Source organism: Bipolaris sorokiniana (genome assembly GCF_000338995.1).
Source record: "Bipolaris sorokiniana ND90Pr unplaced genomic scaffold COCSAscaffold_18, whole genome shotgun sequence".
In the NCBI taxonomy this organism is placed as follows: domain Eukaryota; kingdom Fungi; phylum Ascomycota; class Dothideomycetes; order Pleosporales; family Pleosporaceae; genus Bipolaris; species Bipolaris sorokiniana.
Genome location: NW_006911912.1, coordinates 592,822 through 606,224, shown reverse-complemented (window position 1 = coordinate 606,224; position 13,403 = coordinate 592,822). Strand labels below are relative to the sequence as shown.

The 13,403-nt window shown below is 55.1% G+C and overlaps 7 protein-coding genes across 7 annotated transcripts; 3 read left to right on the top strand and 4 right to left on the bottom strand.

The window, feature by feature from the left end:
- Window positions 1–185: 185 nt before the first annotated feature.
- On the bottom strand, window positions 186–1,104 carry COCSADRAFT_153799 (uncharacterized protein). Its single transcript, XM_007707254.1, has 2 exons — window positions 841–1,104; window positions 186–782 (listed from the first exon to the last, which is right to left on the bottom strand). The coding sequence occupies exons 1-2, from the start codon at window positions 1,000–1,002 to the stop codon at window positions 309–311; spliced, it is 636 nt and encodes a 211-aa protein (XP_007705444.1). The 5' UTR covers window positions 1,003–1,104; the 3' UTR covers window positions 186–308.
- A 122-nt stretch (window positions 1,105–1,226) lies between these two features.
- COCSADRAFT_262547 (uncharacterized protein) lies at window positions 1,227–1,696 on the bottom strand. Its single transcript, XM_007707253.1, has one exon. The coding sequence runs from the start codon at window positions 1,566–1,568 to the stop codon at window positions 1,281–1,283; it is 288 nt and encodes a 95-aa protein (XP_007705443.1). The 5' UTR covers window positions 1,569–1,696; the 3' UTR covers window positions 1,227–1,280.
- Window positions 1,697–4,055: 2,359 nt separating this feature from the next.
- Window positions 4,056–6,173, top strand: COCSADRAFT_262537 (uncharacterized protein). The gene is made up of 2 exons (XM_007707252.1): window positions 4,056–5,895; window positions 5,945–6,173. The coding sequence occupies exon 1, from the start codon at window positions 4,188–4,190 to the stop codon at window positions 5,856–5,858; it is 1,671 nt and encodes a 556-aa protein (XP_007705442.1). The 5' UTR covers window positions 4,056–4,187; the 3' UTR covers window positions 5,859–5,895; window positions 5,945–6,173.
- Window positions 6,174–6,905: 732 nt separating this feature from the next.
- COCSADRAFT_102352 (uncharacterized protein) lies at window positions 6,906–7,811 on the top strand (the record flags this gene model as incomplete). Its single annotated transcript, XM_007707251.1, has 2 exons — window positions 6,906–7,304; window positions 7,338–7,811. The coding sequence occupies 2 exons, from the start codon at window positions 6,906–6,908 to the stop codon at window positions 7,809–7,811; spliced, it is 873 nt and encodes a 290-aa protein (XP_007705441.1).
- A 7-nt stretch (window positions 7,812–7,818) lies between these two features.
- Window positions 7,819–8,117, bottom strand: COCSADRAFT_262515 (uncharacterized protein). Its single transcript, XM_007707250.1, has one exon. The coding sequence runs from the start codon at window positions 8,027–8,029 to the stop codon at window positions 7,826–7,828; it is 204 nt and encodes a 67-aa protein (XP_007705440.1). The 5' UTR covers window positions 8,030–8,117; the 3' UTR covers window positions 7,819–7,825.
- An 89-nt stretch (window positions 8,118–8,206) lies between these two features.
- Window positions 8,207–11,470, bottom strand: COCSADRAFT_102380 (uncharacterized protein; the record flags this gene model as incomplete). The annotated part of the gene is made up of 3 exons (XM_007707249.1): window positions 8,207–10,353; window positions 10,406–11,351; window positions 11,414–11,470. 3 exons carry the CDS (start codon window positions 11,468–11,470, stop codon window positions 8,207–8,209), a joined length of 3,150 nt encoding a protein of 1,049 aa, XP_007705439.1.
- Window positions 11,471–12,189: 719 nt separating this feature from the next.
- COCSADRAFT_262494 (uncharacterized protein) lies at window positions 12,190–12,804 on the top strand. The gene has a single exon (XM_007707248.1). The coding sequence runs from the start codon at window positions 12,277–12,279 to the stop codon at window positions 12,625–12,627; it is 351 nt and encodes a 116-aa protein (XP_007705438.1). The 5' UTR covers window positions 12,190–12,276; the 3' UTR covers window positions 12,628–12,804.
- Window positions 12,805–13,403: the final 599 nt, after the last annotated feature.

Genomic DNA, 13,403 nt, shown 5'->3' with positions numbered 1-13,403 from the left:
AGTATTGTTCCTACTAACGGACTACAAGTCAACCGTCTTCGAACCTGCTTAGCTTGGCAGGGCAAAAAGTCAATGGTCACGCTGTTCACTGCAGAAAATGCATGTGTCTAGTTATTTTTTTAACGAGAGTGTGTGTATCATTACTACCTTTTTCTTTTACCTAAGAATTATATATTATCTTATGTGTGTTAAACGTCCGGCGCATACAACCTAATCCAGTAGCCCAGCCATTGTACTCAAATATTACCCACCTCAAAATCATACATCATAGCCCTTTTTATTATATCTATCAACGTTCATTAAGCACACTAGTTTCCTCCAAGACCTCCGAGGAGTCCCGCAAGTCCACCAGCAGCAGCACCACCGGCCTTCTTGCCCTTGCCCTTTGCCGCATCACCAGCCTTGGCACCGAGGACATTCTTGGGGTTGGTTCCAGCATTGCTGTTGATCATCTGGCCGCCGTTGACACCACCGTTGGGAGGGATGTTGTTGTTTGCCTGTGCGGCGGCGTTTTGGTATTGGGTAACGGCAGCAGCATTGGGAGGGTTGATAACCATGACCATGCCTTGCTGGCAGTGCTGGGCTTGGGGGCAGTAGACGTAGATGGGCTGGTTGTCGGTAATGGGGACCATGAACATGGGGTTGTTGCCAGCCTGGCGGCGACCGTTGGCGGGGTTGGGGCTACCCTTGGGGTTACCTGGGATGGGCTGGAAGTCGGAGAAGAGGGCGTTGGGTCCGGGTTGGCAGGGCTGGTTTGCTGTCGAGGAGGCCACACTGTGGTTCTGTAAGGGTAAAAGTTAGCGTTTGATAAGATGGGGATTAAAGCGCTGATAGGCATACCTGAGCGACAAAGTTGAATGCGACCGTGTCTCCGGGTTGAGCAGTGACGGAGTTTGGTGTGAACTGAAACTTGTTGTTGGCAGCAACCGTGACCATCATTGTCGCAGCGGAGGCTGTCAAGCTCTGAGCAAGAGCTGCATATAGGATGGTAGAGAAGAGCATGATGAAGGTATTTGTTTGGAGGATTAGACAAATTATGGTTTAGGGTGTGTGGTGAAGAGTATATCTGGTAATGGTAGTATGTAAGGAATTGAGAAGAAGTGGCCTGCAAATCTGACTGAATCATGTCATGGCATCAGGAAGATAAATACTCAGGATTTTGGATATGCCTAAGGGCCTGGCTTTGTATGTTTTCCCCGTATACCTCAGGAGAAACGGAACATGAAGCGATTTTAAACATGCTTCTGACCTTGGTGACGAAGTTGTTGGCTATAGACCACTCAGAATTGCGTGGTGTTGGTGCTGTCAGATGTTTCGTTCCGAGTCTCATGCCAAGTCCCAAACATGAAGAAACGCTTCGTGGGGTGAGATGACAAAAACGGATCGACGACTTTGTGAGAGAGTATAGGCAAACAGTGAGAGAATCGAGGCAAACAAATGCATCTCTTGTTTTGTGCGTTGCAGATGAGATGGGCTGATAGGTTAGCAAACATTGTTGGGCTGCAGGTCATAGATTCGAGGCAGGTAGTGAGCAAGCTGACGATTTTGGTCTTGTGGGTACATATCATGAGCTCGAGGCATGGAGACAGTGTAGATGCATGTCAAGATGATGATGATGATGATGATGATGATGATGATGTACGCAGGGCATAGGCAAGGGCAAGCGGAAGAAGAAAAACGAAAGTCACGTGAAATGCTTTGCAAACCACATGCTCAGTGCACGCCATAGCAGGGATGCAGGCTTGCAGGACAAAGTATCCGAGAAGCTTGGAGGGGGTTCGAAACAAGTAGCTCTGTGGCACCAGAGCGTCAGCAATCTGGACCATCAATCTGGGTGAAACAGACTTGGAGACGTGGGAGCGAGGTGAAGCATGAGGTGTTTATGAGATGGGGACGGGAAGGTCATGCAGCGAGGACGGAGCCAGCGGTGGTGGTGGTGGTGGTGTTGTGTATATATGAATCCGCCAGTGCCTTGTGCCTTGGAGGGGGGAGCAAGCCTCACGAGAGCACATGGGCGGTGCCGGAATTGGTAGCTCGGCCCCACTGTGCGTGGCCGTGCTGGCCCGATTGAGGCGACGGAGCAAAGGGAGCATGATTTCTTTTTATCGACAAGCCAAGTCAGATGGCAGCAAAGCACTTTAGTGTTTGTTTTAGGCGGCTCGGGGTCCAGTAGCGCTTAGCGCAGCTTACCGGACGGAAGAGGCGTGGTGGGCAGCAGGTGAGATAAGATTTACTGCGCTGATCAAGGCCGTTGGACAGGTCTTGTCGCCTATGGAGGAACCGCCGCCGCCCGCCCGGCAGCCGCGTAGAAGCCACGAGGAGAAGGCCTCGAGCGGCAGGCTATGCAGCGGCGGAGGAGGATGGGAGGGCGTTTGTAGGGATGGGAGGGGGGGGCTTGGCAGGTCCGTCTGCAGTCTGCAGGGTAGCGCAGGCAGTACCGAGATGAGGGAGCGGTGCACGGGCCGCGGGAGTTGAGACGGAGCGACAGTTTCAGGCCCGCTTGAGCACCAGGCGGCTCGAGAAAAGGACCGCCAGTGTGAGGAAGCGAGAGTTTGTTGGCGAGGCACGAGCAAAAGGGAACTGAACGCGAACAAGGCACATGCAGCGGCAGGCGGGTGGGCAGATCTGCGCTGGCGGTGCATGGCGATGGAGTGAGATGCGCTGGAGAGAGATGCATGCGCTGGAGGGAGGGGAGGTGGAGTGGTCAGTGGTCAGTGGTCAGTGGTCAGTGGTTAGTGGTCAGTGGTGAATGGTGAATGGTGAATGGCAGAGTATATTTAGACGGGGGGGTTGCTTGGTGGCTGAGGTGTGGCCGTCGTGGCCTCGGAGCTGACCAGTAGCGGCGCGACTTGGCGTGGCCGCCGTTGGCGACTGCTGCCACGCTACCAATGACTGGCCCAGAGCCCGTCAATAGACGCTGTCCGGTGCAGCGGTGCAGCGGTGCGCGCGTTGCGGTGAGGGCTGTGGCCATGCTATTGATGTATTGATCATCATGGTCATGGGTAGTATACACTACACTACACTACACTACTCTACTCGATGGGTGGTCATCATGGCGACGGGCGATGGATGGGCAATGGATGGCGACAACGGCCGCCGCCGCCGCGTGCGCCTGAAACCTCGCCCGCACTCGAGACGGCCGGGCATAGCAAGCATAATACCTACCTACCCAACACGGACACGAGCAAAAGGGCGCAGTAGGAAGCATACGCACACGCACGCAGGAACGGTGGCTCCTCCGTGATTGCGCATCAGAACCCAGCGTTTCAAAGTCTGCAGTCTGCATCCAGCGTCTGGCTTGTTGGCCAGGGCCTGCTTTGGGCCTAGCCCGATGCAGGGTCGCTGCTGGGTCGCTGCTGAGCTGCTAACCCGCCCTGTCGGCCACCCACGCCCCGTCACCTTATAGCGCCGCCCACAGTCCCCACCGCCCGTCTCGCTCTCTCTCTTCTCCCTCCTCTCGCTGTGCCCGTCACTTTTCTCTTCCTCGCCCCCTCCTCCATTCCTCCATCTCGCCCTTTCCTCTTCCATCTCTCTCTTCCTCTTCCGCTTCCGCTCTCTTCCACCATCCTCCCCTCGCTCTCTTCTGCCACCCATCCGCTGCTTCTGCATCTTCTACCTGTTCCGCTTCTTTGGACCAGCTTACCCTCCGCCTAATCTGCCTTTGTGTGTGAGAGCGCGCCAGTCCCGTCGCTCCCCACCATCCTCCAAAAAAAAAAAAGAACCCGCCCGTCGACGCATCATCCTCAGCTTGCCTGCCCACTGATCCCGTCACGGCTTGTTCGTGTATTCACCTTCATCTACAAAAAACAAGAGAGCTCCCGTCGCCGCATACCTTGCAGCTTTTGTGTCCTAGGCCCACCCCGCCTGCCCGCTACCACATCTGCTCCTGCCTCCCCAACCCTGCGCATTCCGCCGCAACTCGCAGCGACCACAGCCTTTGTTAATAGCTCCAACTGCATTGCCCATCGGCCGGTTTTCGATTCCAACCTCTACCTTACACACTTCTGATCAGTACGATCCTTAATCCCGTAATCGCCAGCCCCTTCGCACGTCTGCCCACCGTCGACTGTCGAGCTCGTCCGCATCATCTTCGATTCTGTATCCTTTCTCGTGTGCTCCCTGCATACGCTTCAACCCCCCAACTTGCAGCCTTACCCTTTGTTCGAACCTCTTTTTAGACTACCAAAATGAGCATGGACGCTGGCGGTCTTGCTCAAATGACGTACAACAACCAAAACAACAACTTCCAATCCCAGGCCGGATTCGGCGGCCCTACCGCCAGCTTTGCCTCGCGCGGAAAGGGCGCTCAGCTTAAGCGTCTCAGCGTTGCTTCGCCTCCAAAGGTTGCCTCCATTGCCGAGGACTCGATTGCCACCCCCCGCACCAGCCGTTCGCACCTTTTGGCCGGCCTTCGCACTGCGCCTAAGACGCCTACATCTGCCCAGCCTCCTGCTTCTGCGCCCTATTCCCAGGCACAGCACAACGTTGGTGCCAACACTGCTGCTAACAACAACAACCGCATGCCCAGGCAGCAGTACAACGGCGCCAACCAGGGTGTTCCCCAGACGGCCATCGGCTCCGGCTTCCGCGGCGTCAACCAGTTCCAGCAGCAGCAGCAACAGCAGCCAGACTACTATAACCAGGTCCTGGCTCCTCCTTCTTTCGAGTTTGACGATGGCGAGATGGACCCCAACGTTGCTGCCCAACTCTTGGCTACTGAAATGTACCTTGCCCAGAGGCAGCAGCAGCTCCAGCAGCAATTGCTTGCTCTGACCACGCAGCAGTTTGGCAGCATGAACATGTCGGGAGGACACGGCTACCCCAACACGCCATACACTCCCCAGATGAACGCCTATGGCCAGCAGTTTGGCAACACTGCTGCTATTCAGGAGACGAACCAGCCTGGTGTCTATCTGGTCTTCAACCAGATGACCGGCCAGTACCAGTATGTCGTCGACCCGAGCTACCAGCAGGACAATGGTGCCATCCAGGTTCTCAACGCCATGGCGGGTATGTCCAATTCCCCGCCTCCGCCAACCCCGCGCTTTGCCGGATCGCCGCCCAAGGTTGACACCCCTGTCCTTCATGTGTCGCCTCCCAACGAGAGCAACCCCAGCCCCTGGGCTACCCGCAGCACCTCGCCTCCCAAGAAGTCCAACACCCCTCCCCAGGACGTGGTTCCTCTTCCGCCGCCATCCGCCAATGCCTTCCGTCGCGGACACAAGAAGAACCCTTCTACTCTTGCTGTTGACGCAAAGACCGAGGCTGCCGAGGGTCCCCGCTCTGCACTCGCCCGTTCCGCTGGCTTCCCTGCTACCCCAATGACTGGCACTTTCGGTCCTGGTCAGGCACGTGCTGGAGAGCACCCTGTCCGCCAGCCCCGCAACCCTCCTTCGATTGAGGAACTCAAGGAGCGTCCCACTACCAAGCACGAGGGCAGCAAGAACTTTGCCACCCGTCAGCGCCGCCAGGCTGTGGGCAACCTTGTCCGCGCTGGCATTGGACGCCGTGCTCACCGCACCAGCAGTGGAAGTGCCTCTCCTGACAGCGAGCATTTTCCTTCGTCTGACAACGACTCGGACAGTGTCCGCAGCGGAGGCAGTGGCAGCCTTTCCGGCAGGCCCAGCATTGGTAGCCTTCGCGCTGTAGCCAATGGCGCTATTGGCTCTGAGCGCAAGGCTTCCAAGGAGCGCTCTCGCGACAACTCCATCAACCGCACCTACACTGCCAACAGCGTTAGCAGTGATGACGGTGCCTCTATTGGTGGCGGCCTTGTTGACATCCGCCCAGAGGAGCGCCGCGGTACGCCCAAGCTCATTCTCACTGGCACTGAGAAGCGCAAGAGCCCCGTCTACTAGGCAGTTGACAAGAATCATTCCGGGACTCTGCTCCCCTGTGCATATTACTGTGGCGCTTTACCAAACGTGCTTCTTCACGGCCCATGACGACTTTTTTTATCATCTTGCCTATTTGTTCTTACTGATTCCGTATTCCGGCCAAGGTCGAGCTTTTTTCATCGTTCCAACATCACGATTACCCTTCGTCTCTTCCTTATGGGAAGATCTTCTTTTCCTAACCCTTTTTTCTTCTCTCCTTTCGTGTTTATCGGACTGTTATGCGAATTGCTTTTACGAGCATGGTGGGCTCTGGCTTTTTGGGATCGGCGACTTGGTTTTTTATGCTTCACGGACAACGAACTCTATTGCCTGCGGCTAGAGATCATTGCACTCCTTGGGCACCCTTTTTTCTTTTTCTTGTGTTATCAGTTTACTTTAGCAACTTTGTCCGTTTTTTTTGATCGACTCGGTCCCTACTTTGTGGCTATGGGTGGCAAGGCGGAAAAAACCAGAGATGAGTGAATTCAATGTAGAATGAGATTGTTCAATGCAAATAATCACTCGCTTACCAAGGAGTTTGTTGTCATTGCTTTGTGATGTGATACTGGGACTGCACGTTCTTTCCGGTCGTGCTTTCCATCTGTGCCCCAGCGATCATGAAGTGCTGATCCCCGGGTACACCCTTTTACCTGTGCACTTGGGTTTGCCGAGTTGTGGGTTGACATGTCAGTCTAATTTCGGCACCCCAGGGGAGGGGGGGCGTTTAAACGGTTGATCGACGGTGTCAACTTCGCTTGGTGGTTTGCCAATTGCAAGGGGTGGAGATGAATCGAGCGATCGTGCAGGGCTGAGGCTGGGGCTGAGGCCGAGGCTGAGTGTGGTGTGGTTTGGTTTGGTTTCGGTTTGTCGCCAACGCGGGGCAGTTCGCGCGCGACCTGCGACATTTCCTCCAAAAAAATACAACACCAACTCAGCGACACACGAGAATTCCTACACACACATATAAACGAACGATATCAACCCCGAAATCCGACACGCGCATACAATCACAACCACCAACCCTTAACAATGGCCGAACCCCCCCTCGCACCCCCAATCTCCCCTCCACCCGCACCTCCGACCTCCCTCCCCCTCCATAACCCCCCACCACCCTTCCACCTCTCAACCCTCACCCCCGTAACCCAAGGCGCCGAAGCCCTCCTCTACACAACCCCCTTCCTCCTCCCCTCTAGTCCCGCAATCCTCAAATACCGGCCCCCAAAACCATACCGGCACCCAACCCTCGACCGGCGCCTTACACGCCAACGCCTCTTGGCCGAAGCACGGAGTTTACTGCGCGTGAAGAAGGAAGGGGTGAATGTGCCTGGTGTGCTAGGTGTGGATCCCGATGAGGGGTGGCTAGTGCTTGAGTTTGTGGGGGGCGCGACGGTGAGGGGGGTGCTTGATGGGTGGGCGAGGCGAGCTCACGTTGCTCCGCAAGATATACGAATGAAGGAGCAGGAAGCACAGGGTGAAGCGAAGGAAGAGGAACAAGATATGATAAATCTCATGGCACGGATAGGCAGGGAAATCGGTAAATTACACGCCGTCGGTGTTTGTCATGGGGATTTGACGACGAGTAATATCATGGTTCGGTCACCATTGTCCCCTTCCTCATCACCATCGTCGTCGTTGTCGGAAAAAGAGAAAGGAGAAGAAGAGGAGGAGGAGGAGGAGGAGGCAAAGAGGTTAATACGCCACGGCACCATCTACCTCATCGACTTCGGCCTCACCAGCGCGTCAATAGCAGACGAGGACAAAGCAGTGGATTTGTACGTGTTAGAGCGTGCATTTAGTGCTACGCATCCTGCTGCGGAGCCCTTGTTCAAGGAGGTGCTTAGGGCATATGGCGAGACGGGAAAAGGAGCAAAGAGTGTGTTGAAGAGGCTAGAGGGAGTAAGGTTGAGGGGGCGGAAGAGGAGTATGCTTGGGTGAATGAATGCCATGTCCTAGTCCGTAAACCAAAGTGATACTTTCGAATCAAATATAAATAAATATGATAAAGGTACTAACACTACCACTTCGAGCCAAAGAGCAAAAAAAAACATTTGAAAAAAATAAATAAATAACGTAGCAGATTCAAAATAGCTATCTAGGATGACGACAAATACACTGTCAATCGACTGTAAATGAACAAACGAAATCGTGACCATTGGGCCGAGGCCGCTCCCACATGGTATAGAAATGTATGCAACCTGTTACAAACGCCATTTGGGGGACAAGATACATATCCCTTCTCGTACAACACTGGTCGGCCCAAAACGCCCGGTTTTACCCTATCCCTATCGCAAACAAGAAAAAAAAGAGAAAAAAAAAAGACCATTCAAGCCCTAGTCGTCCTTGACGCTAGCACTCGCATATCCATCATCCACATCAGACTCCTCCTTCTTCTTCTTCGTCCCCTCCTGCTCCACTTTCTTCTGCTCGAGTCCAACAAGACTCTTGCTTGCGTCAAGACAGCTGTTGACAATCTTTGCCCTGACCTTGTTCGACACACCGCTCCTCTTGCCAGTCTCATGACCAATCCACATGCGGAGAGAACTAGCAATCCTTTCTAGGCCCCGGCTAGTGTCAGCCTTGAGACCGTCGTCGGCCATGAACTGTGTGAGAACCTTGTGGGCTGCAACAAAACTAAGGAGTGTGGTGGTGGGCTCGGGTAGGTAGGTATTGTTGACGACGAAAACAGCGCGACGACGTGCCTCGGGGGTTGAAAACGTAGATAGCGAAATACATTTAGCGAGCGTGAGAGCCTTGCGCACGTCGGGTGCTACAAAGCCGTTGCCGACAATGTTGATGAATCCGGAATCGGCGGGCTTGGGTGTGGATGGAAGGGCCTCGAGAGCTGCTGCAATGCGTTCATTGCGACCCTCGTCAAGCACGACTGCTTGAGCAACAAGGGCACGAAGCTGAGCTTGCGAGTTGGGAGGTGCAGCTCGGTAAGCAAGATCAAGGTCTGCGACAACGTTGGCCTTTGGAGTGCAGTTCTTGGTGGCAAGTGTCGTGGCCAGTCCTTTGTTTAATACGAGGCTCGAGTACCAGGCGGCAAGCGCATCCAAAGGCGAGCAGATGGCAAAGTCTTCTACAACAGTATCCATGGAAGTATCCACAGTTGTTTGCTCGGCGCTGGGCTTGTTCCAGGCAATGTTGTATGCGCGCTGTACGACTGCAGGAACGAGGACATCGTCACACTCCTTCTCAATGAGCGCAGCAAGATGATCCGGCAATGGCTCGATACCGCTGTTCTTCTTGGATGCATTTGCAGCAATGCGGTGCTCGCTTCGTGCCATGTTCCAGTAGCTGCGTGCCAATTTCGCGCTCAAGTCGTTCAGTGTCCACAGGGAGCTGTGTCCGATGTTGCCAATCTCCCAGAGGACAATTCGGATATGCAAAGCCTTGAGCATGAGTCTCGCGGGAGTATCGGGAAGGGTTCCAGAGGCGATGAGTGTGAGGAGAAGTCGGCTCTTGCTAATCTCTGCGTCGCCGCCGGTGAGTTGAGCATCTAGAGCAATCTCCCAAGCCTTGAGACGTGCAGCTTCTTGTTCCCGGGTGGTTCCGGTGAGATATGCGTAGCCTTCCCAACCGATGATTCTGCGCATGCTGAGCTTCAGCGTCTTCAAGCCGAGTGCAGCGATTTCAAGAACAAAGTTGTGTTGCGGTACCCAGACTGTCTGGATGGCAGTGAGCCAGGCCTTTCGGCGTACCTCGACAGGTGAAGCGAGTGACGGTGCAGGTGACAAAAGAATGGATGGAGACTTCTTCTTGGGCTTCGACTTGAAGTCGAGTAAGGGAGCGACGAGGTAGAAGAAGGCACCGAATACCAAGAGAAGCTTAGCCAGAGGAATCTGGGCTGACGAAGCACCGAGAGAGACGCGAGGAGCGAGAATGCTGACCAGGTTGGGTAGAGCGAACAAGCCCCGGCCCTCTGGCTCTTCTCGTGACTGTTCGCGCTCGACGAGTCCTTCGAGTATCATCAGGCCGGCGAGAGATCCGACCATGAGCTTACCCATCATGGCACTGCTGCGTCGTCCGTTGACCATGGGTGGGCCGACGGCTGGACGGCCGCCGTATCCTGTAGGGTAGGCGTGTGCGTAATGTTGCTGTGGTGGCAATCCGCGTTGAAGAGCGGCAATGTTGTCGGGGACAGGAATCATGCCTTGGGGCGGTCCAGACATGGATAGACCATGTGTAGGCGTGAAGGGGTCATCGTGATACCTATCAGATACGCCACCTGGACCGTGTAATGTTATGGGGCCGGATATGGCCATCTTCTCATAACTCTCCACCCGACCTTTCATGGTATTCAGCTCATCCTGTAGACGCTTGTTGCGCTTCTCCAGATGGCGAATATACTCAGTCGCTTTTGATAGGACGGTGGCCTTGTTGAGCTTATGTGCAGGAGTGAGTCCTTCGAGATCCTCGGGGTCGTCGTCCTCTTCGGTGCCATTTGGCCGTGACATGACACGCAGACTCGGGACACCTGACGGGAAAATTAGCAAGTGCTTGGCTGGATGCGCTGGATGATGACCTACTATCGCGGAGCGCAGCAATCTTGTCGTTGAGGTTTGTCCGATATCGCTTCTCGATCATGTTGTGTGCAGTCTTCTTGGGTGGCGCGCCGCCCTTTTTGCTCGACGGCGCATCATCGTCCGGCTCTTCAGAATCGGCCGATGACTTGCGCTTTCTCGAGTTTGATGGGGCGGGTTCTGGTGATGAATGCGATGATGTTGAACTTGATCGGCCGTTGTTCAGCGAGTTTGGGCTGTGGTGCAGACTCGGCGTGGAGTCAGGGGGCGGTGGTGCAGCATAGTTGGACTGTTGGTATTGCGAAGGCGAGAAGAGGTTGTTGTCTGGTAATTGCTGTTGTTGTGATTGTTGCTGCTGCTGTTGTTGTTGTTGCCATTGTTGGGCCGAGTAGTATGCGTTTTGTTGTTGCATGTCGCCTGTCAGCGGCGAGCTGAGGTCAGAGCCATTAAAGTCAAACGATAGCGGCACGTCAGCGCTCTGACCAAAGGTAAAAGGAACGGCGTGGGATTGGGCAAACATGGGAGCGGTGGTGGGAGTGAGGGTGGATGGCAGTGGTAGCGGCTGTGACTGAGGAAGGTGGGTGATATGGGGTGATGTTTGCTGGCGGGTCCTAGGGTATGCGGCGGGCCCCTGTGGGTTGACGGGCTTGGTGTCCACGCTCTGGGAGTCCTGAGACGGCTGGGCGGGGTTGTAGTGCATCCACTCGTTCCAGTCGGTCGTGTCGTCGGCAGAGGCCGTGAGCGTCATGTCGTCGGCGGCAGTGGTGAGCCAAGGACCGCGCATGGTGCCAAAGGGAAAGTCAGTGGAGAGCATGGGATCCTCCATGGTGGTGGTGGTGGCCGCCGACGTCGTCGTCGTGGGCGGGCTTGGGTCCTGGGAGGTTGGGGCAGAAACAGTCGGCTCGGGCTTCGGGTGCAGTCTGAAGTTGTCAAAGACGCAGTAAGGACCGACCTGGCAGCGCAGCACATGTTAGCACAAAGGTTAGGAGTGGCTGCGCCCACGGCGTCACGCACGGCGATTCGCTCCAACTCCAGCCCATCATCGGGGCTGCCATAGGGGTCAGAAGCCATTTGGGGGGAGACTAAGGGCTATCTGCTGCGAAACTAAGGGAGCGCGGGCGAGGACGACAGCAGGACACGAAAAGAGCAAAAAACGAGGGAGATAATACACGACGGCGTATGCAACAACCCAGCGGGTAGGAAAGAGCTCGGTCTTACCAGCAGCTACTTGGACGATCTCAAATCATGCCACTCTCTCTTTACTCTCTCCCAGATGATGCACAAGGCGAATGCGGGCGGCGGCAGATCCGGCAGAGTGCGCTCGCTCTGCGACAGGTAAGGCAGGCTACGCACAAGCTGCACTCAGCTGCAGAGGCTATGGGCTCCTAGGCGAATGGCGAATGGCACTCTTGCGTGGAAATGGCATGCAGCAAAGGTGCTATGGCTCCGGGAGGGTCCAGATGGCTTTCGCGTAAGGGAAGGATGTTGGAGTGGTTCGACAAGTCGTACGATGATGGACAGGCGACTAGGGGGGGGAACGCCCCACGCCAATCGGCAATGCAGTACGTACCAATACCTCACCACCACCAAGCAGCTGTGTTGCCGTTCAATATCGTCCGCTCCAGCGAATGCGCATGTGTATACAGTGTGGATGCGTGGGTGATTGTGCGTGTGTATATATATTATCGACGGGCAGGGCAATGGCAACGGCAAAACAAGGGTTGCATCTATTTCTCAGGCCGGATCAGGGGAACCGGTCCTTAAGTCTGTCGCTGGCTGTGGTCGGCGGCGTGGTCAGAGTTGAGGCTGGCGCTGTGTGAGCAAATCCCTGTCTCGGCGGCATGGCTCTCATCTAACCGGACACGACCGCCACTGAGATGAAGCATCATGCTTGTCACGTCCATCTCGATAACCGAGTCCTCTACCGCTACGCCCACGGACTCGCCGCTGTCAACACCTATCCATATCCACACAAACAAGTCCATCATCATGGTCGTGGCTGTGGTGACGTGTGGCTGATGATCCAGCCCAGTCGATGCCTCAGCCATGGTTCGCCTCAATGCGCTTTCTCCGCCCCGGCCCCAGACTACAACACGCGCCTGCTCGATTGCTCGCCTCCTATAAGCCCAGCACTCACAAGTACCCCGCGCCCTATCCCCTCCAACCACGCCCTAATCACTCGACTGCTTTCTCGCGTTTCACCATCTACACCATGGCCCTCTTACTAACTCTCTTGTCCACCAAACACGCCTGTGCAGAGCGGAATACGACACTCGAACCCTGCGTTTGCTGACATGTCAACTCTGCCTTCGTCACCACCCACCATCCCCGCGCACTACAACACGACGGTCCTATCTCCAACCCACTTTTGCTAGGAACATGCCTCTACGCAACCCTCCGGCACAATCCCAATCTGACTTTCCATTAATCACACGTCAAAATCTTGCGTCATCCCGTCTGGGCACCCACCCGTTCTCGCCGTAGTGAGACCACCAACTGGTCTTTTTTTAGCCCCCCACACGAATCACCACCCATCCCATACGATTCTCTCAAGTAACACTTTGAACGAAAAAACTTCGGCATCAACGAACCAGACTGGGCATCGAGGCCAGGCCGTCAAAGACGCAATCAAGCGGCCAAATGACATGCCAAATTACAAAGCAAACCCACATGAAACCACGACACAAACACCAAACCCGCCAGGTCTGCACCCTGTGCCCAGCACAAAGCACCACGCTTCGTTTCGACTCCTTGCTCTCCGCTCGACCCTTATGCTCCCATTGTGCTTCAATGCTAGCACGGTGCCGAACTGTGAACAAGGACAAAATTTGGCCTTTGTAACAAGAGATGAGTGAACTAGGAACAACATGGCAGAACCAGGTGCCAATGCGCATAGCCTCTATTATAGAGACACCAGGCTTGTCTGCTGTTCGGGCAGGACGCACATCCTACCACTGGAAACTATCTTCCTGTCGTGGTAACAGTGCATCTGTCACTGCTGTGT